General features: G+C 39.9%; 1 protein-coding gene and 1 pseudogene across 1 annotated transcript; both read right to left on the reverse strand.

The window, feature by feature from the left end:
- Positions 1 to 221: 221 nt before the first annotated feature.
- Positions 222 to 12,142, reverse strand: LOC128123854 (olfactory receptor 508-like; annotated as a pseudogene).
- Positions 12,143 to 18,545: 6,403 nt separating this feature from the next.
- Positions 18,546 to 19,490, reverse strand: LOC128093926 (olfactory receptor 507). The gene has a single exon (XM_052711842.1). The coding sequence runs from the start codon at positions 19,488 to 19,490 to the stop codon at positions 18,546 to 18,548; it is 945 nt and encodes a 314-aa protein (XP_052567802.1).
- Positions 19,491 to 23,076: the final 3,586 nt, after the last annotated feature.

Consider the following 23,076-nt stretch of genomic DNA (forward strand, 5'->3'; position numbering starts at 1 on the left):
ATGAGAGAGATTTGTGTTCAGAAATGCAGATTCTGGTGGCTGATGAAAGGATAAAGCAAAGGGAAAATTGGTAAGTTTTGCCATTTTAGTAAAGCTATTTTCTTGCAATGAGGATATTATTGTTAGACTATAAAGTTTATGTCTAAAATATCATAAATATAACTGTATAGTTGCATATTGTATTGTCCATTCACCTGGAATATCAGGGCTCATGACACTATTTAAAATGCCAGATATTTATGGCTACCAGTGAATGGTAGCCATAAGTTTTTCATGGCCTCTTTAACACCCTTGTTTCTGAGGCTATAGAGGAGGGGATTTAACATAGGGATCATCATTGTTTAGAACACAGACACCATCTCTTTCTGGTCTGTGGAGTAAATGGACTTGGGCTTCACATATGCCAGGCCCTGCCCGACCTGCTGAACATTCCTGAATAGGGGAGTGAGGATTGAGAAAAAACAGATATGAAAAATAGAGACATGAAAGAAAAGACAGGGACACAGAATAGCTTCAGGAGGCCTCTCAGTCAGTACTGCAGAAGCCCTGAGTTTATTTCTCACAGCCTTTTTATACCCAAAACAGGGAAGGCAAAAAGAACTCCCCCTCTCAAGGACACCATGGTTCAAGGTACAGATAAGCATAAACACCTCCTTAATTCTCAAAACATCTAGTAATCATGCCTTACAGAAAAGCATCTTGTTATACAGCCTTGGGGAGCAAGACATCTAGTAACCACACCTTTGACCGATCATCTTGTTATTCAGTCCTAAAGAGCAAAGGCCAGCTTGAACTCTCTGACCTTGAGTCAAGAGGAAAACAAACCACTAGCTAGAGTCATTGTGGGTTCCAATTACCCCCTCTTTATTTATTTTTAAAAAGGTCCTCTGGACCCCTCAGATGACTATGCCTCCAACCCATTCCAGAGCAAAGAGCTACCTTTGTTCCATGGGACCCATTCTCCAAAAGGCTTTCTGTTGAAGGGAATTTCCCACACACCCCAGTTTTTTGACTCAAGATCTACCACAGTAGATGCATTGTGCTAGACTTTGGGTCTCTGGTATAGACTTGTGAAAGGGACACTTCCCATTAAAAAGCCTGATCCCCAAATGCCCCTGCAATGTCTTTTGCAAAATCTGTTCAAATTGGAGTCATCTGATACCATCTGTCCTAATAGCTTGATTTCTCTGAGTAATAAGGCCTGGCCACAGTACACTCTCGATAACCAGTCAAGGTGGCCTCCTGAGAAAACCTTATAATTTTCCATCCTCTGCTATCTTAAAAATTTTTGTTGGTGGTTTTTGAGTTCTTCATTCCCACCCTCCCTACAGAAGCCAATGTCCCACAACACTGGTCTTGTTGGCTAGGGTCATGGTGCCTCCAGATTTCTGCCCATCTGGGAACTGGGATCCTGACAATTCCACTCTGACCATGCTGCCAGGGACACTGGCCCCTCCCCCACTTCCCCCAAACTCTAACTACCCAACCCCCTCCAATGGGGCCACAAATCAAAGACAAAATCCCTCCTCCTTACCCTCCTTCCTGTTCTCCCCTCCCCCCACTTCTTCCCCCTATCTCCCAATGCCTCAACCTACATCCCAGTTCCCTCTTACATACTGGCCTAATGCCCCTGAATTTTCCCAGTTTCTTCTCATACTAAGTTTTGCCAGTCTCCTGCCCTCCTCTGCCCTCTCTGAGCGGAAGCTGGAGCTGATGTAATTGTTCAAGTCTCCGGAGAAGAGACTTTCTGGTTTGTTGACTCCTCCAAGGTATGAAAATGGTCTCAAACAAAGCTGTTAAATTTGATAAGTCCTGAGCGATTACACACCTAGCTGGTGAAAACCTGGCCATTCATCTAAACTGGTTACAAGAGACGATGGTTCAATATACTCGCCTTGACCCAGCCTCCCCAGCGGGAGCCATGGTCCTTGCAAGCAGTTTCATATCTCAGTCAGTGCCAGATATTAGAAAAATTTTAAAAAGGCTGAGGAGGATGCCCAAACTCCCCTACAGGAATTGATGAAAATGGCTTTTAAAGTTTTTGATGACAGCTGAGTCATCCCAATAGACAAGGCTACAACAAAATATGCTCCAAGCCCAAGCCTTAACAGCTGCCCTTAGGCCACCAGGGCCCCCACAAGGGGGAAAAGGGAAGTCGACCATGAGACTCCATCCTGCCGGAGCTCAGCCCAAGTTAACTCTGGTAAAAACCTGCTTCAAACACAGCAAGCAGGGCCACTGGTCATGATATTGCCCTGACCCCAAGCTGCCCAAGAGGCCATGCCCTGTCTGCTGATGCCTGGGCACTAGAGATTGGAATACCCCCATGTGGGCTCCTACTCTATGCCATGCCACAGAAGTCCACCCTCACCAACATTAGCATCTGAGACTCTTCCGGCCTTTGAACTCCTAAGCCTGGTGGAGGACTGATGCAGCCTAGACTTGGTGACTCCCATTGCCCTCTTTGAGCCTAGGATGTTGCTGCAGGTAGCAAGTAAGTCCACTGACTTTCTTTTGGACATGGGAACTACATATTCTGTTTTGACATCTCACTCAGTCCTATAGTTCCCTCACCAATTTTTGTCACAGGGGTGGACAGGACCCCTTCCTTCCCACTTAACATCCTGACACTTCCCTGCATTCTTGCAGGGAGATTTTTCTCACACCTTTTTCTAGTCATATTTGCTTGCCCTGCACCTCTGCTTGGTCATGATATTCTCAGCTGCTTTGGGGCCACACTCACCTTGGCCACCACACTCTCCTGAGTATTTCACAGGTCCATTCACAGGGGGCCCTCCAGATATGATAGCCTCTGCACCAGCTTTGAGGACACCAACCTGACAAGGATTGGCAATGTCACGGAGCTCCTATCAGACATCTCCTGAAAGCTTCACATTCCCTATCACCCACAATCCTTGGGAAAGGTTTAAAGGCCAATGGACTCATCAAACAGCTCACCAAGCTCTCCAATGAATTCAGGTTATCTTGAACCTCTCTTCTCCCCATTACCCTTACCTGCCTCTGGGCCATCCCACACTCTACTACAGGCCTGAGCTCCTTTACGAAAGGCCCTTCCTCCTCAATCACCACCTTTTGGCCCAAACTCCCCCACTTGCTGGGTACCTCCCCTACTTCTCTCTTCTGAGATCCCTTCTCAGTTCACATGATGACATCTATCTCCCTGCCCCCACACCAATGGACCCAACTGCCCCTGAGCCTGCCCCACTCTCCCCAGGGGACAGAGTACTCCTCAAACAGCTAGCTCCTAAGTCTCTTGAGCCCTGATGAACAGGACTTTATACTATGATCCTCACCACCACCTTGGCTGCCAAGCTCCTGGGACATCCATGCTGGGTATCTCTCTAGGCTCAAGTGGGTACCTATTCATGATACATGGTCTGCCCAGCAGCTGGGACCCTCCACCCTCCAGTTTTTTAAGATGTCCCAATGAAGGGCCTATCTGCTCTTTTGCCATATGCATTCATCTTTACAGTACAACTAGGGTAGATGCTAATAATCTATTTTTTTCTAGAAACTTGCCTTCTCTGCTTCCTCAAGAAACAGATGCTTGAGGTCTCCAGGATGACAACCAGATGCTCCTCCACTCACACCTTCTGCTGAATGTGAAACCACCAACTCACAACTCCCCACTTCCCCATGTCATTCTATGCCTGCAGGAAGTAACCAGACTTGAACTGGCACCCCTACACCCAAAGAGTCTGGAATGTTTGGATGGGAGATTCACCTCAGCCCCTGGCACCCTAGCATCCATATACCCAAAGAGTCTGGAATGTTCTGGTGGAAGATCCACCTCAACTCCCCTCCCCATCTCTTTCCCCAAACCCACCCCTTCAAAGCCCACCAAACACAGTTCCTACCTCAGAGAGACTTAAGAGCACTCCCACAGGCTATTTAAGCTGCATCACAGAAAACAGACTCATGTTTTTCCAGTCTCTTGTTCCTCTGGGGGAGGGGGGGCGTGGAGAATCACCAGGGAATGCTTTACCCATTAAACCTGGGCTTTTTCAATTCTATCTAATTCCATCTGATTTGGATTGCTGCATTGGTGGAGAGGCCTATTGGGGTGCAAAAAAACTTATCCCTAACAACCATACTACCATACTACTTCAAATAAAGCATTAATATCTTCCTGATTTCCAGGGTCACAGATACATTTTGAGACACTCAATTCACATACCCTGCAGTCTGCATAGATTGACAATACTACTGCAGCAGTAGTGGTGGTAACTATCAAGGAAATTAGGGCACCAATTCTGGCAATTACCAACCCAGCCATTCTGTGATGTCTACTCAAGGCCTTTCAAATTTCCTGCAGAACCTGCAACCCTTTGTCATCATAGCATGGTTCACTAACATTAATTGGTTAACACCATAATTCTAGTATGATTATTAACAATGGACACACAATGGGTTAAATTATAATTCTCACAAACTTACATCCAATCCAAAGCTATGTTTGAATTGCTCTAGTCCTTGAGTAACAGATGCCAGCAGCAAAACCTTTATCTTACTCCTACTCATCAGTACATTTAAAAATTTTAAAATAAAGAGCATTTGATGTGGTGCCTGAGGATAAGCACCCCCTGTTTTTGAAGCTGGGTAGAAAAGCAGACCTCTCCATTCTTACACAGAATAATTCCTGAGTCACCACAGTTGATAAAGAAGATCTATGTAGGTGAAATCAAAATGCCTATTGCCATTGAACCCCTCCTGTCCATCCCATTTCTGAGGTCTGAAAAGTTACACATATATTTTCAAAAAGCCTGTTCTGATACCAGTCCTAATGTTTTTCACTGAAAGCTCAAGATCAGGGTCTGGTTTGCCAGCTGCCCTACAGTCCTTGTATGCTGCTCAAGCCATAATGCAAACCATTCTCAGTACCATGAGCATTGTGGTTTTCAGTTTTGGGTTTATCCAAAAATGCATGTATGTTTAGTAATGAATCTGAGGTGAAGTGGGGAGGTGAGTGCTGTGGGATGTTCTGTATGGCAAATGTGTTGCTCTGATTGGTCAATAAATAAAACACTGATTGGCCATTGGCTAGACAGGAAGTATAGGCAGGACAAGGAGGAGAATAAAGCTGGGAAGTGGAAGGCTGAGTCAGAGACACTGCCAGCTGCCATGATGACAAGCAGCATGTGAAGATGCCGGTAAGCCACGAGCTATGTGGCAAGGTATAGATTTATATAAATGGATTAATTTAAGCTGTAAGAACAGTTAGCAAGAAGCCTGCCATGGCCATACAGTTTGTAACCAATATAAGTCTCTGTGTTTACTTGGTTGGGTCTGAGTGGCTGTGGGACTGGCAGGTGAGAGAGATTTGCCCTGACTGTGGGCCAGGCAGGAAAACTCTAGCTACAGAGGTGAGCTCTGCTACCTGCTTCCAATGCCAGCTTGCCTACCCAGGGCCCAGGTGTCCTGGGGACTGAAGGCTCTCAACTGTCCTCTCTAGCAGCTGAGGCTCAAGTGGCTGCCCCACTGTTATGAGCTGCAGCTTGGCATCACCTCGGTCCTCTCCATTCAGGACCCCAGGTTCCAGAAGAAATGCAGCTGCAGCTGCCACATCCAGGTTCCATTACCTGTTGTATCCATGGCCCTGCATCCTCTGCATACTCATCTGCTGCTCCATGGATGAATACAGGCAGCCTCTCAGGCCTGTTGGCCTCGCCCAGAGCAGCTGCTAGAATCATGCTCTGCCATTGCTACCGTCTCCTGTCCCTGGCCTTCTCCAGCTACAGGGCTCCTCAAGATTGCAGAGCACAACCTCCAGCCAAGCTAGTGCAGCTCTCACAAACACCCCAGCTGTCTGCATTCTCTCTGCCATGGCTCCTTCATGGCAGAAGGTGTGTACAGACCCCTGCTATTTGACCTGGCTCTCTTGGCACCGGCTGCTGGTGACTCGATGATGCCTGTTGGGTCTCAGCAATGCTAGGCCGAGGTAGCTGCTGTTGCTGCTGCTGGTGGATTCTGAAGCAGCTACTCATTCTCAGACTGCTAGGTTCGAGGTGGGTGCTTGGCCCCGATGCTGCTTTTTTTTTTTTTTTTGTTTTGGTTTTTTTCGAGACAGGGTTTCTCTGTAGTTTTTTGCGCCTTTCCTGGAACTCACTTTGTAGACCAGGCTGCCCTCGAACTCACAGAGATCCTCCTGCCTCTGCCTCCCGAGTGCTGGGATTAAAGGCATGTGCCACCACCGCCCGGCCGGATGCTGCTTTCTTGTTTCTTGTTCTCCTCCTTGTGTCTGCGTCCGAGGTACCATGCTCAGGGAAACAGAGAGTACACCTGATCTACCCTAAGTTACTTTCTTTTAAGCCTTCACACATTCTTATACCTTAAGCCTATTTTTCCTCAGACCTCACAAAACCTTTATGACTTACTTATATTACAACTTTAGACCTAACTTAGGCCTGCATCCTTAGTATATCTAGATCACTCACTCAGATTCACTCCATCACTCATTTAAACCCACACAACATACCCAGACATTTACATTTTCAAACTATTTCTCAGACCTAAAAAAAAATCACAAATTCAAATCTTCACAAATTAGTTACCTGCTGCTGCCCTAACTTTTGCTCCTCTGGCTTTTAAACTATCTTTAAACAGCTGTCTACTATTACCCTGCTCTATATTTGCAATTTACTCCCAAGTTAATCACCACACTTCCACTTTTGACATTAATCCGAGCACTCCCTTCAACTTGCAGTGGCCTTCATTGGATCCCCTGTATCTAGGTTCACTGTTCAGGAGCCAACTATCTGGTCCTGCCAACCTATCAACAGTCCTGAATAGGGGAGTGAGGATTAAGAAAAAAATAGATAAACACAAAATAAAAGACAGAGACACAGAATAGCTTCGGGAGGGCTCTCAGTCAGTACCACAGAAACCCTGAGTTTATTACTCACAGCCTTTTTATACCAAAAGCAGGGAAGGCAAAAAGACCTCCCCCTCTCAAGGACACCATGGTTTAAAGTATAGACAAGCAAAAACACCTCCTTAATTCTCAAAACATCCAGTAATCATGCCTTAAGGCAAAGCATCCTGTTAGATAACCTTGGGGAGCAAGAGATCTGGTAACCATGACTTTGGCCAGCTATCCTGTTATTCAGGCAAAGGCAAGCTTGAACTCTGACCTTGAGTCAAGATGGAAACAAGCTACAAGCTGGAGTACTTGTGGGCTCCCACACACAGAAATGAATGTGGTGGTCCCATAGAACAGAGTGGCTACAGTGAGATGGAAGGTACAGGTGGAGAAGGCCTTCTGGTAGCCCTCAGTTGAATGCATCTTCAGAATGGTGATGAGGATGTAGACATAAGACAGAGCAATGATAAACACAGTGACCACAATGATGGAGCCTGAAGTGATTGCTTGAACGACTTCAGAAGAGAAGTTGTAAGAAAAAGAAAGCTTTGAAAACGGTGAATAGTCACAGAAAATATGACTAACTTTATTTGGTCCACAAAAGGACAGATTTATGGAACAACCAGTAAATATCCAAGCATTCACACACCCACTTAGGTAGAAAGATCCCATTAGAAGGATTCGGACTATGTAGGACATCTATGTGGAGTAGATCAGAGGTGAGCAGATGGCTATATAGCAGTCATAAGCCATGGCATCCAGCAGGAAGTACTTGGCTGACCCAAATGTCACAAGACAGAGTTAGGTCACACATCCAGACACAATGATGATTATTTCCTTCCTGAGAAAGCCCCTGCGCATGATAGTTGTGTCTGATGAGGAGTAACCAATGTCTACAATGTTTGAGGAAAAGGTGCATGGGGGAGTGAAGTTGAGGATTGCTTCTGCTCAGCATGATTACGCGATTATGCTCACATTGACCAGTAAGATGACAGAGTAGATTATTAGAAACAGAAAAAATAAAGTGACACAGACTGTAGTATCCTCTGTTACTCCAAAAGAAAGAACTCTGTTATGTATTCACCAGGTCCTGTATATGTCAAGAACACTGCCTTGAAAGAAAACTTGACAGCTGTTAGAATAGAATACAGTATTACAATCTATTATTTATACAGTAGCTATATTATATAAATGACAGAAATGCATATACTATGTATAATTTTCAGGAGAAATACTTTCATGTACTACCTCACATAAATCCAAAGTAATAAATATCAATTAATGCATTGACACTAAAAATTAGTACTTATTTTTGTAACAAATATATCATTTGTGCTTCATATTAGTTTATATTCCAATGAGGAATAAAGAACAACTGAAATAGAACAAGGTAGTTGTTATTTTTTTTTACTCTTTACTCTTTGGGGGGCCCCTCACCCAGCTCCCAAATAACCATAAAGACACTTATTTTTTATGAATGCCCAGCCTTAGCTTGGGTTATTTCTAGACAGCTTTTCTTAAATTATCCTGTCTATCTTTCTCTGGGCTTTTACCTTTCTATGTCCCTTTCCTTACTTCTTATTCTGTGTCTGGGTGGCTGGCCGCTGGAGTCCTCCTCTTCTTCTCCTTTCACTCCACCATCTTCTCTTCCCAGATTTCTTCTATTTATTTTCCCTGCCTGCCAGCCCTGCCTATCTTTTCTCCTGCCTTGCTATTGGCTGTTCAGCTCTTTATTTGACCAATCAGGTGTTTTAGACAGCCAAAATAACACAGCTTTGCAGAGTTAAACAAATGCAGCATAAAAGAATGCAACACAACTTTGCATCATTAAACAAATATTTCATTACATAACACATCTTCAACTAATATTCTACAACAGAACAACTAATTTTTCCCCAAGAATTCAGTGTCAGGAAGACTGCATGTTTACATGCGCGCGTGTGTGCGCACACACAGAACAACACTGGCCTGGAAAATTGTCTGTTCAGTCATTTACAGCATTAAATTTTCAATTTGTTTAAGAATGATCAGTTTATAATCACTGCAAAAAGCCACAAGTTTCATGGTAGTTTTATTTAAGTATCTCATCTACTTTGATCACATTCATCTCCAAACCTCTCCCATGTCTTTATTCTTTTTCACTTTAGTCCCCTTATTCTACCTAAATATTCCTCTTTCTAAATCCATGTCATATGTATGTGCACATATGTTACTACTTATTAATAACAGTATATGTGAACTTACTGAGCAATAGCAAGCATTATTAACAGTGTACTTTCATATGTCTGAACTCCATTGTATTGTTTTTCTTGTACAGGGCAGAGTTGTGAAATTTACTAGTGAAATTTAACCTTTTATGGAAAATGTATGACTATAACAGTATCAAAGCTAAACTGAGCATTGGATGAAACATATTATACAGAAATACCATGACTGGTTTAGCCAAGCAAGCCAGGGATAAGGGTCTGACTTTGTCACCGACAATTTATGAAACCCTAGATAAGTGACATGCACTATACAACACTCATAATTACTTTATTTTAAAACATGCCACCACATGATATTCTTAATTTGACTAAGATAGTGTACATAATGTTATGAGTTTGTAAAATAAACAAGCAAATGTGGAACTAATTATCAATGTCTTTTAAAAACGTGTTTATAATTTCTATCATAAAAATGAGAAATAAACATCCCTATATTAACAGAAAAAGAAAGTTATTTCCTGTTAGTGTCTGTTCCTTAAGGACAAACAACAGAGAACTGCCAATGTAAAGCAAGGCTGTGTTTTATGAGAAATGGTGTCTTATGGGAAATGACCACTTGAGTAGCTATCTTGCTTGTTAAAATTCTACTGAAAACCCATCAGGACCCAAAATTGCAGACACACAGGTTCATATAAATACGTGTTATCTACTAGCACCTATCAACTAAGCTTTGCGTGCATCAACTTTCTAGATGAAAACTTCATGGATTGATAAACATTCCTCTAACAGTATTGGAAATGTCAGGAGCAAACAAGCCTACAGCGCAGTGGAAAGACTTTTATCTCAAACTCGAATGCTTTCTGGGGAAAAAAGTGCTTTTCATGTCTCTACATGATACCACCTTTATTTTTTAATTTAGTTTCACATTTTTAATTAGTAGGAAGTTTACATGCAATAGTGGGAGATAATATCACAGAGATCTTATGTGTACTTGGTTGCATTTCTCCACACCTAGGACAATGTCACAACCAGTATAGTGACACAGAATAGAGGTACTGTCTAGACACAGATCATGCCCACCACCATGAGGATTGCTCATGCTGTCAGTTATAATGATAGGGATCTCCCTCCCTTCCCAATTCTTTCCTTCATCTTTGGTAACATATAATGTCTTCTCCATCTCTTAGTTTTGCCATTCAAAAGCTTTATCATTATATAACACTTCTATATACACACCTATTCTTTGTTCTGAGCTCTACATTGTCAAATATTCATTTGGCAACTCCTATTTTTTCTTTAATTAATGTTTACAGTGACATTGTTTCCTTTTTTACCTATAACCCATGTCATTACACTTGTATATCTGATGTATATTTGTGACAGTACTGGGCTGAATCATTAATGTTTACAGTGACATTGTTTCCTTTTTTACCTATAACCCATGTCATTACACTTGTATATCTGATGTATATTTGTGACAGTACTGGGCTGAATCATTTGTTTTTCAAAAATGTACACATAGTGAACCATCTCTCCAGTCCCTCTTACTGAGCTAGGAAGAATGGGGAGAAAAAGATATTAAAATGAGGATATTCAACTTTGGGGAAAGGTTGCCCTGGAGAGAAAATCCATGGCGTGACAATACAACTTTTTACTAGTACTGAAGAGATCATGGATCCTAAGTTGGCTCAGTAGGTAAAAGTACTTGCCACTCAAATCTGAGAACCCAATCTCACTCCTCCAAACCCACATCAAAGGCTTATTGTGATAGTGTACATCTGTATTTCCAGTGGTTCTGTGATGAAATGAGAGCAGAGAGTAGAGAATTTCCTGGAAGTTTGATTCCAGCTAACCTGGATGATATATACAATGGGCAAAAAAATAAGAGAAACTGTGACTCAAAACAAGTTGGAAAGAGAACAGTCTCCTGGAATGTTGTCCTCTGACATCTACATGTGTTGTACATTCAACCCTATATAGACACAGACACAGACACAGACACAGACTCACGCACAGAAAGAGAGAGGGAGAGGGAGAGGGAGAGGGAGAGGGAGAGGGAGAGGGAGAGGGAGAGGGAGAGGGAGAGAGAGAGAGAGAGAGAGAGAGAGAGAGAGAGAGAGAGAGAGAGAGAGAGAGAGACGAAGATCTATAATAGAATAAAACAACTAAAGAGTAACAAAGGAAAGGAAAATGCTATACCCCTCACTTTGACTTCATGGTTATCAGATTAGAAACCATCTTCTTTATTTTTAAAAGAATCATTTTACATCCCAGCTGTAGTTTCTCCTTCCTCCTGTCTTGCCAATTCCCTCCCCCCACCCCCTTGTCCAAGAGAAACCACATTTTAGAATAATTTTACTCTCTAAACGATAAGTCCTTTGTCTTTGGCTACCTCAGTATATCTTTGTCTTTAATTTCAAAAGTTTAACCTGAATATGGCTTGCTTTGGGTTTCATTAATCAAAAGTTATACACAGCCTCCGTAACTACAAGGACCTGGAGGTTAATCACAGGGTTGGCCTCTGTTTTATCTTAGTTTTCTATTGAATGTTATTAACTGTACTGCTCCACCTGTTCACTGTGTTACAGATTATTGGTTTTCATTTTTCCCATCAATGTTGGGATGTTTCACACAGAATTTCTTTTACTGCTGGTTCATCATCATGCTGTCATTGTTCTCTCTTTTTGTAGCAACAGTTGCTGTGGTAACACACTGACCAAAAACTAACTTGGATAGGAAAGGATTTATTTGGTTTATTCTTTCATGTCACAGTTAATCACTGAAGTAGGAACTCAAAGATGGAACCTGGGAGCTGAACTGAAGCAAGGTCATGGATGAATAGAGCTTACTGGATTACTTTTCAATCTTGCTCAGCCTGCCTTCTTATACTACACTTGACCACCTGTCCTGGAGTGGCATCAACCACAGTGAGCTGGGCTTTTCCACATCAATTGTTAAGCAAGAAATGCCTTACAGAAATACCCACAGGCCATTTTGATGGAAGCATTTTTTCAACTGCTGTCTCTTCTTCCAAGATAACTCTAACTGGTTTCATGTTGCCAAAAAAATAAAAAATAAAAAAATCTAAACAACATGCCATCGTACTAGGATTCAGGATGACAGGGGCACTCATTTCCCCAGTATAACTGCAGGCCCAGGCAGAGAAAGCAGAAAGAATAGGGTGTAGCCAGTTGTTTTTTACTCCTTTTGCTTTTTGGGGGGCTCGCCACCTAGCTCCCTAATAAATCACACATGGAATCTTACTCTTACTTTTGGGTGCTCAGCCTTAGCTTGGCTTGTGTCTAGCCAGATTTTAACTTAAATTATCTAGATTGGCTTATTTCTAGCCAGTTTATTTTACCTTTCTCTATTTCTGTGTTTCTTTTCTTTCCTTCTTATTCTGTGTTTGGCTGGGTAGCTGAGTGGCTGGCCCCTTCTTTCCTCACTTCTTCATCTCCTTCCAGATTTTTCCTCCTATTTATTCTCTCTGCCTTCCAGCCCTGTCTATCTTTTCTTCTGCTTCACTATTGGCTGTTCAGCTCTTTATTAGACTATCAGATGTTTAGACAGGCAAAGTAGCACAGCTTCACAGAGTTAAACAAATGCAACATAAAAGAATGCAACACATCTTTGTATCATTGAACAAGTGTTACACAGCATAAAAAATGGAACACGTCTTAAAATAATTGTAGATGTAACCAACCATCTTATTAAATAAGAAACACAGAGCCGATTCAGAGAAGAAAGCCAAGAGGTCAGAGCTAAGAGCCTTACCCTTCCTGCTTCAGCGATCCTCTTCAGCCAAGAGAGCTCTCCGAAAAAGGGGCTACTTCCTGTGTGTTTGTCTTTATAGCCTTTCTGTTCTGCCTTCTCATTGGTTGTAAGCCCAAACACATGACTGCCTCTGTAGAGACTTCCAGGTCTTCTATGGTTGGGATTGAGATTAAAGGTGTGTGTCTCCAGTGCTGGCTGTATCTTTTTACACACAGAGATCTACCTAGCTCTGTCTACCAAGTGCTGGGATTAAAGGCGTGCGCCACCACCGCCACGATCTTGCTATGGCTCTAATAGCTCTGACCCCTGGGCAACTTTATTTATTAACATACAATTAAAATCACATTTCAGTACAAGTAAAATACCACCACAAATAATACCTACAACAATAGGGTGAATCAGCTCTCCACCCCATAGAACCACTGAAAGTGGAGAGAGTGGGAGGGTGTTACTTCTTCAGTTGTGTTTGTATGATTTATCGCAAGTGTTGCCTAAGGAGCTTCTGTTGGACCAAGGCCAATGTTCAACTGTTACTTCATTAGGAAGCTCAGGCTTACAGCTGCTTGTCTGTAACTGTCTGGAGTTCTGGTGGAAGCTCCACATTATCTTTAGTAAATGAAAACATGAAACTCAAGAGACTCACTGCTGTGTTATCCCTCTAGTCCTGAGGTACCCAAGAAGTTCATCAACTTCCCTTTGTAATAGTCCTAATAGTTTTAAAAAAAAATAATGAGCACCAAAAGTGTTTATCCCAACTTTCCTATTCATTTATACAGATTAGCCAAGTACAGTCGAGCATGGCAGTTCAGAGGTGGAAGTCTCCATATTTAGGATGGAAGAAACTTACTAAGAGAAATGGGTTAAAACGGTCTCCTTGGGTTGGAGATTTCTACAAATCTAGTCATTCCCCTTCTCGAGGAGCAAGCCTTAAAAGATAGCAAACGTTCATGACCATGACATTTTCTTTAGTCTGTAGAGACTGTTTACATGCTCAGTAACATATCCACAACCAGCAAAATCAATGATTTCAGAGAGAGAAAGTGTCTTTTCTCTTGAATTAACTTTTTTCATTCATTGAGGCTTATTATTTATTTAAATTTACAGAATTCCTATAAGTATGTGGAAATTAAAGTCCAGAGAAACAGAAAGACATTTTAAGGACCCAAACAAAACAGCTAGTGTTGTGGGAAAATAAGCCATGATATGTGACAAGCAGTAGACTATGTATTAAGACACACTATGTTACTGTAGTCAACTTAGTGTGGGCCCTGGAGTAGTGTCTAATATTTAGATTGTGTCTTCCATCTCAACTTACCCAATCTAGAAACTCCTTCATAGATATGCTCAGAAGTTTACCTCATAGAAGGTTCTAGGTCCTGTCTAGCTGATGATTGGCATAAACACCAATATGGCAGTTAAGCAATTTAAAAGAAATAGCACACATGTAGATCATTGGAGGCTTTGAGAGAGAAAATAATTTCTTTAGGCTTATGACTATGACTGATGCATGGAGAATAAATTGGAAGAAAGTAATGACAGAAGAGGAAAGCTTTTTAGGTTAGCAGTAGGCTTTCCCATATAAAGAGAACATACACACACACACACACACACACACACACACACACACACACACACACACACACACACATGAACACACATAAGTACACTCAAATTACACACATTCAAAAAAATGTCTCAAGAAATATTTGACATAATTGTGCCTGAAATTTACATACATAGACAAATAAAGAGATGTAGAATGGGAGCTGTAAAGATGTAGCACCAAAAATACATGAGAGAGACAGAGGAGAGAGAGAGAGAGAGAGAGAGAGAGAGAGAGAGAGAGAGAGAGAGAGAGAGAGAGTATATTATCTTAGGGCCTAAAGACAAAGTAGGGTCAAAAGTCCTCTTGAAGACCTCAGTCATAAAGGCCTTTGGAAGATTGGACCAGGCTCATCAAGATTGTGATGAATTCCATGTTTTAGTCAATGAATAGTAAATGCTCATGTTGAACCAATCATGTGGTCACCACATCCTAGTCAGGTCCACAGATAATATTAAAACTCTTAATGGCATAATTTATTATAAAGTAAACGTGTAAAGGGTCAGTTTGAATATTTGGTCAGTGAAGATGCAGAGGAGTGGTAGGATCAGGCTGACCAGAATGTGCAAAGCCTTTGTTCTACTGTAGAAGTGAAGACAGAAGAGAGAGATAAGTTACTCTCAGGCTTCTGAATCAACACAATCAACAGATGATGTAGTTTATTACAGGAAGGGAATGAATTGGGAGTAAAAGAGAGTGCAGAGAAGTATAAATAAAAGTGTTAATTATTAGCATATATACATAAATTGACATTCTGTGGGAAGGATATAACACATGTGCACAACAAGCACTATGCTCAATCTGTACCATTCAGAATAAATTTTTTACTGGGCATCACAGACCTCAGGTGAATCTCAATGTGGAACACACCCCTAAACAAGTAGCTAATATGAGAGTCAGAGAACAGGACAATAATCCAACTCCTGTGGTTGTATAAATGTCCTTCCAATAGATGATCTTATTTAATAAAAACTCTCTGGCAATTTATTTTTATATTCATAAAATCTGTATCCTGCTTCTCTTTTATTTTCTTTCATAAAGTTAGTCTAATACAAAGCAGCCTACTACATGCAGTGTTGAAGTCCTGCATTTTCCCCGAAACAGGGAGTTACCTGAAAGAACTATCAGGAAACCAAGCTACATAGTGGCAAAATATCTCAACTATTTTCTCCTTTTACTCATCTTCAAAGAATGTGCCTTAAGGATGGAAGATATTAAGAGGACTTCCTTGACCCTGAACTTTCCCTTACATTGCAATGCTTTTTTATACCTTCTGTTAAGTATTCAGACCGTACTGAGTCTGTGCATTGGACATAGCAAAATTTCATTTCTTCATTTAGATATTTAATTTTTTTCATTTACTTCACCTAAAGTGCATTAAAGCGTACTAGGATCCTAGAATTATGTGAAATTTGGAGAGTAGGGGAAGAGGACATTATTTTAACTATCAATACAAAATTTCACTGTGCAAAAACAAGACATGAGTATGCAAAAGCAAGCACACTGAGGATTAGGAGGGTTTATCATCATGTAATGGTAACCTTGGTTTAGTGTGGAGTTTGAATCAGGCTTCCTAGAAATACTCAGCAATGGACAGGTTGGTAGATATGAAATAATCAGAGTGTCACAAATATGAAAGGAAAAGTGCACTGTGGGTAGTAGTACTGTGTGTGAGAGGGGAAAGTCTTAAGGTAGCAAAGAATATGGAGAAATTTAAGGTTTTGAAATAATAGCAAATGATTAATTACTATAGTTCATGTGTATGTGTTTGCATATTCAGAAAAAGAATCATGAGGGAAAAAAAAGCAACCTGGACATAAGAATTAATGTAGAACTTTGACAAAGCTGCCAAAACACACACTGGAGAAAAGACAGAATCTTCAACAAATGGTGCTGGGAAAAATGAATGTCCACATGCAGAGCAATGAAATTAGACCAATATCTACCACTCATGCAAAAATAAACTCTAAATGAACCAAAAACCTGAATGTAAGACCTAAAACTCTGAAACTAGAAGAAAATAAGGACAGTCCTCTGCAAGACATAGGTACAGGTAATGACTTTCCAGATAGGACTCCATTCTCCTATGAATTAATTGAATTCATATTCATTAGATATAGTATGGCATCAGAGGACTGGAACACATACCCAATACCTATGAGTGTGAAAGTCCCATCAAAATACATGATTCTACTGCAAAAAAACACCTCTAACAATTTTACTGTTTGCTGTACCTTGTCATTTTCTCTCTAAATGTGTTTATTCTAACTATATTTACTATATGTAATGAATATGAATTCATTTAATCTATAGCCAGTAATTGAAAGTAGGACATTATAAAGCTAAAAAGATTCTACACAGCATAGAAAACCAACAGTCATGTGCAGAGGGAGCCCAGTAGGAAAAAAACTTTGTTAACTATACATTTGATAGAGGATTAATAACGAGAATATACAAAGAATTAAAAATACAACAATCAGGAAAATAAATAGCCCAATCCAACAGTTTGGAAGCTTACAAAATAACATAGTTTATTTAACTCCATGGTTGTTGATAATATACATAAACTGATTTAGAGTTTGAGGAATAAAAATCCAAAGTTAGTGAGCAGTGGTATCAGTTAGACTTCCCCAAAGAAACAAGCCTATACATGCATATAGACACATATATGTGCATGTATATACAGATGTGTGCACAGATACACTCACACACAGCATTTTTCCTGACAGATTTTTTATGGGATTGCCTCATAAAATTCACATACACAAGGAGAAGCATGGAGATGGAAAGGGAGAGGAGTGTGTGTGTGTGTGTGTGTGTGTGTGTGTGTGTGTGTGTGTGTAATTTTGTCATGAAATTACATGACTGATCATTGAAAATCCATAAGTAAGGTGAAGAGCTGGAATATACCAGCAGGATTTAGTGCTACATGTTGGAGACCGAAGCCATGCTGGAGGCAGAAGACTCTTCTCTAGAGGCCCTCTTATTTAAGCCTTGCACTGATCAGAAAAAGCTGTTCACATTGAGAAATAACCTTCTTCATTCAGTGAGTAGTAGATACTAATTACCTCCCCATGCAATCAAAATTGCACATACACTGTTATTGTGGCAAACATCTGGGCACCACAACACAATCAAGGTGACACAGTAAATTAGACATCTTATTGGCACCCTTTGTTGTAAAAGAGTTCAGCCTGAAGTAGAGACACTGGTCATGAATAGTAGCAGATCAATGTTGGTGCTAAGTCTACAAACTTTCTGGTAATGCAGAACAACAGAGAAGGGGAGAGAGAAGATACTCTTACGTTCCTACAGAAATTAACTGATTCAGTAATGGGGTCCTTAAGTGCAAGGAAATAAGTTGGGAGAGAAAAATAAATATGGTCGTTATTATCTTATAGAGATGAAGAAAGATTCTCAGGGAAGCTAGTGCTATGGTTTACAGTTAGATCACATTGATTCCGCCAGTCTATGGATTCAACTTTCATAATTTAAAAAAATGTTTCTTAGGCCAGCTTATTAGTCAGGAATATCTCACTCCCCCCATGGGACACTCCTCTTAATTTTGGCATCAGAGGACTGGAACACATACCCAATACCTATGAGTGTGAAAGTTCCATCAAAATATATGATTCTACTGCAATAAAAACACCTCTAACAATTTTACTGTTTGCTGTACCTTGTCATTTCTCTCTAAATGTGTTTATTCTAACTATATTTACTATATACAATTAAGGGTAACTGTTATTGAAAATAGAAACAGACTTAAAAAATTATGGACTCAGCAATTTCTATGTAACATGGAATTACTTTAAAATATGAATACAATTGAAAAATAATTTCAACATCTAATTTTTTGGAAATATTTTTGATTATACATGAAATGTGTAACTTATTATGAACATGTGATTTACCTTCTGATGTATGAATACTTAACCTGTACATTTACTACCAAACTTCAAGTCTGGTTATATTCCATAACACGTATTTCAACTATTAATACCCAGTTTCCTTTTAATACTATATCTATAGTTTATCATTACAACATAGCATGTGACAAAATAACAGATTAGAGACATCTCTAGGAAAATGTTTTCTTACCAAGCTGTCTCTTCAGAGCACCCTTAATCTCATTATTCCTGAGGTTGTAGATGAGGGGGTTCAACATGGGTATCAACACCATGTAAAACACAGATAACACCTTGTTCTGGTCTGTGGAGTAGCTGGATTTGGGCATCACATAAATGAATGTGACAGTCCCATAGAAGAGAGTGACTGCAGTGAGGTGGGAGGTGCAGGTGGAGAAGGCTTTCTGGCGACCCTCAGTGGAGTGCATCTTCAGGATGGTGATGAGGATGTAGGTGTAGGAAATGACTATGACAAACACTGTGATCACAATGATGGAGCCAGCAGAAAATGAATCAAGAACTATGAGGACACTGTCGTTAGAACAGGAGAGTTCAACTAAAGGAGCAAAATCACAGAAAAAGTGATTGATTCTATTTGGTCCACAGAAGAGAAAAGAAAAGAAGGAAAGGGTGAAGGAGGAAGCATTAAGAAAACCACCAACATAGGATCCTACAAGCAACTGGACGCAGACTTGTGTGGACATTTTGGTTGAATAAAGCAGTGGGTTGCAGATTGCCGTAAAACGATCATAAGCCATGGTGGCCAGAATGAAGGACTCAGTTGATCCAAAGAAAGCAGCTGAGCCAAGCTGAATGGCACATCCAAGGTAGGAGATAGTATTTCTCTCCACCAGGAAGTTGACAAGCATATTGGGAGTGACAGAAGATGAGATGCCGATGTCAACAGAAGCCAAGTGGCTGAGAAAAAAGTACATGGGATGATGGAGCTGGGAAGAGACTCTGATGAGAAGGATGGTGCTGAGGTTCCCACACACAGTCACCAGGTAGAGGCACAGGATGATGGTGAAGAGGATGATTCTAAGGACCGGGTCATCTGTTAAGCCCAATAAAATGAACTCTGTCACTGCAGTGTGGTTCCCATCCTCTGAGAAAGCCATGGGACAGTGTAGCTGCTGCCAGATCAAGACTGTGATAGAGACATTACAGGAAGGGATTTATAAATATGTGGCTGTATTTTCATTAACAATAGATACTACAACAGATATGTCCTTCAAAACATATATTTGAAGTATTTTCTTGGACTCCCAGTGTTTGTATATTCATGTACATCGATTATTTAATAAATTTCAAAATTAAATGCTAGAAAATTCCTTCAAACAAAGTGACTTTAACTTACATTTATGTATATAATAAAGCATACCTAAGTGTATTTAAAACTAGGGGTTGGAGATTTAGCTCAGTGGTAGAGCACTTGCCTAGCAAGCACAAGGCCCTGAGTTCGGTCCTCAGCTCCGAAAAAAAAAGAAAGAAAGAAAACTAAACGTGTAAACCATGAGACTTTTGAAAATAACAAATCAGGATCATATTTACAAGAAAGAATTAAGCTTTACAAACACAATATTATGTAATGAAGTCTTCAGTAATTTCTGACCTTTAAGTATCCTTTCCAAATCACATAATACATTATATAGTACTCTACTGTCATTTCCGTAGAACAGTGATTCAATGTTATGGTTGATAAGATGTGTGAATTGAAAATGTTAAGTAACTTAACATTCCATAAGAAGCACTAGAATGAGGACATGAGCTCCAGGCAGAGTGAACTCCGTCTGCTCTCATTAGCCTGTGTGTGAAGAGTGACAATAAAGTGAGGAGCACGTGATAATTTGGAAAGAGATAGCAAGTCAGTTTTTCAAACAGAAGGTCCATGGTTAGGGACGTGGGTCATCAAGTCTGTCTGCTACCTAATTACCTTAAGGCCAGTTTTTATAGTGAGAGATAACATTTCTTACAAGAACTGGGAAGAACTAAAATTATAATAGGAGGACCTACTATAAATTTATTATATTCTTCAATTACTTTCCAATTAAACCATTGCATTATTGTCATTTTCACTTTCAGTCTAATCATTCACTTATATATGAATACCTTTTCTAATAATATTAGCAAGTCTTATTCACACACTCACCAAATCCTCTCCTAACATAATGATGTTTTCTAGCTGAACAACAATGGAGTGAAATAATGAGGTTGCTTACAAAGTACACAGGTAAATATTAAACCTGGAATATTCAGTTTACCCAGGTTTCCTAGCTAGGAGCAGGCTGACTCTCTTGTTCTGAGATTTTTTTTCAGCCTTATATTCTTGTGTTTGTCCCCAGTGCCTGGATGGAGCCTGTGACCCTAGAGCAGTCAGTCAGTAAACAAAGTCTGTCTTTCCATGAAGTACTGGTCAGGAAATCACAAACCTATGTTAAAGCTAGTGAATTTATTAGCATTTTTTTCTTGAGTTTTAAGCTTACATGCTATTAGAGACCATGTGGGTTTCCAGTCTTCTAAGTGTATAGATAAATAAGAAAGCTATGAAAACTAAATTCTATGTCTAATTATTCACAGGAATTTGACTATGAAAATATAAGTTGATTTAGTTAATTTTTTTCTTTATTATATCTAAACTTGTTTCTTGACTACAACTTATCAAAATGTACATATTTTCAAAGAATAAAGTATTCTTACCTTTTGAAATAAGGATTCATTCTAAAGTAGAAAGTCAAGACAATTATACCATGATTTTATAGTGTTCTAACTGTCTCCCACAATCATTGTTTACCATTGAGAGTAAGTTTCTGAAGAGTCTGGGGATTCAACCATGAATCCAAATCCCCATGGACCATTTTCTCAGGTGAAAATAGTTCGTTCAACATGAACACGATTTTCAAGGAGTCAATCTGATCTTTCTTTTTGTGTGTGTGTGTGAAAATTAGTGCACCTTCATTTGATAATTATTAGAAGTATATGATACCAAATTACTTCAAATAAATGCTGGTTCTAGGTTCCTTTTACGTTTCATGTTAGTGGATTCTGAGATTAAAAATAGACAACATTGTCTTCTTTCATTTAAAACCTTTTCATCTGTGTAAGTGTTTTGTACTGAGTTATGTAATACACTTCATTAGGTAGCTTGAGGAATATGTAAAGGGAGGAGATGTAAAATTTTTAAAAAACAATTATTTAAGAAAGACATAATTTTCATTGCCAAAGATACAAATTATTATTATATAGAAAACTGGAGAATGAAAACACGTGGCTCATCCTCAAATAAGAATTGGTATCTCATAATTCACACCTCAAACAGGAATTTTAGCTTTTATTTTGTAATGGAGGATGTTAGAAACAGTGTTCTTCAGTTTGAAGACCCATTAGAACTCCCACTAATCTTAATTTTATGGAGTCCAACACTACATCTTTTATTCCCCCTTGCTGAAGTGGCTGACCACTGAGCACTAATCAACTTTCTTCACCGCCCAAGCTCTCTTTTTCACCGTCCAATCCCCTGAGTACAGTGATTCTTAAAACTCTGAACATCCTTGCAGGGACCATGAAAAAATATCTGACACTATTAACATATCCTTCTTCCAGAGAGCCATGGGGGCTATTAGCCAGACTGCTCTTCTGTTTTATGGCCACAGAAATACAGTCTGAAAACCAAAGAGGAAATTGCTATTGAAAGAGAAATGTCTACTGTAAGTGTTGGCATGGTGAACATCCCAGTTATGAAGCGCTATATTGATTCATCTTTCATTTTCTGTTATTGCATACATTTCAGCTGACCATTACCTGCTTAGTGAATGTTGTGTATGTTAAGTTTTATATCTTAAATCCTAGAGTTTTATTTCTCTTATACACTGCCATTTGCTTCCCTGTTTACTATCCTGTGTTTCCATTCAGTGGATAAATATTTTTCTTTGTGTTTGACAGGGATAATTGAGGCTTGACTAGTCATTTACTCAATTAGTCCTGATATACTACTTTTTCTTGACTATATTAGATCCAAGTTCAAAGACTGAGTTCCCTATGGCTGCAATCTGTGCAATGGTTGTTTGCCTGTAGTTTATCTACTTTTGAGGATATATGTGATGTCTATTGATTATATCTCTCCCAAGGACATGCCTAAGTTTATGATTCTTGCCGCTCTCACACCCATCTCATCTTAAATTTAATTTAAGTTTATAACAGTTTCTTCTGAATGTCTAATTCTCTCATTGAAAACAAAAGTGTATTACTTACTGTAGGGAAATTGACTCAGGGGATTTTCTCTCTCCTTATACTCTTATGTGGGTTCCAGGAAATGAATTCAAGTCATCAGAGTTTGGTCATGGGGCTTCAACCTGCAAACCCATCTCACTGACACCCCCCCACCCCCTATATATATATAACTTTAGGTCTATTTCCCTGATTTGTCACTTTCTGGGGATGCTTACAGAATACTTAGTTTGTAAGCTATAATTTAATGTTGAATATATACTTAACATTTTGTCATTTGTTCCTCTCGTATGTACCACAGGACTAATTAAAGTAGACAAACAGCTCTGCCATTATTTGAACAGAAGCCTCTATGTACATGAATGCAATATTGCATTCACACAACTTACTTACATAGGTACTACCGTATTTGCCTCATTCCTCACATCCTGCAGTCCTTTCTCAGCTTTTAGGTTCTCAGTGATACCTGCACCATCAAAC

The sequence above is a fragment of the Peromyscus californicus genome, unplaced genomic scaffold (genome assembly GCF_007827085.1).
Source record: "Peromyscus californicus insignis strain IS unplaced genomic scaffold, ASM782708v3 Scaffold_4__1_contigs__length_199733344, whole genome shotgun sequence".
NCBI classification, from domain to species: Eukaryota; Metazoa; Chordata; class Mammalia; order Rodentia; family Cricetidae; genus Peromyscus; species Peromyscus californicus.

Coding starts and splice junctions, on each gene's coding strand:
- LOC128093926 (XM_052711842.1), bottom strand. CDS start 19,490: ATGGCTTTCTCAGAGGATGGGAACCACACTGCAGTGACAGAGTTCATT.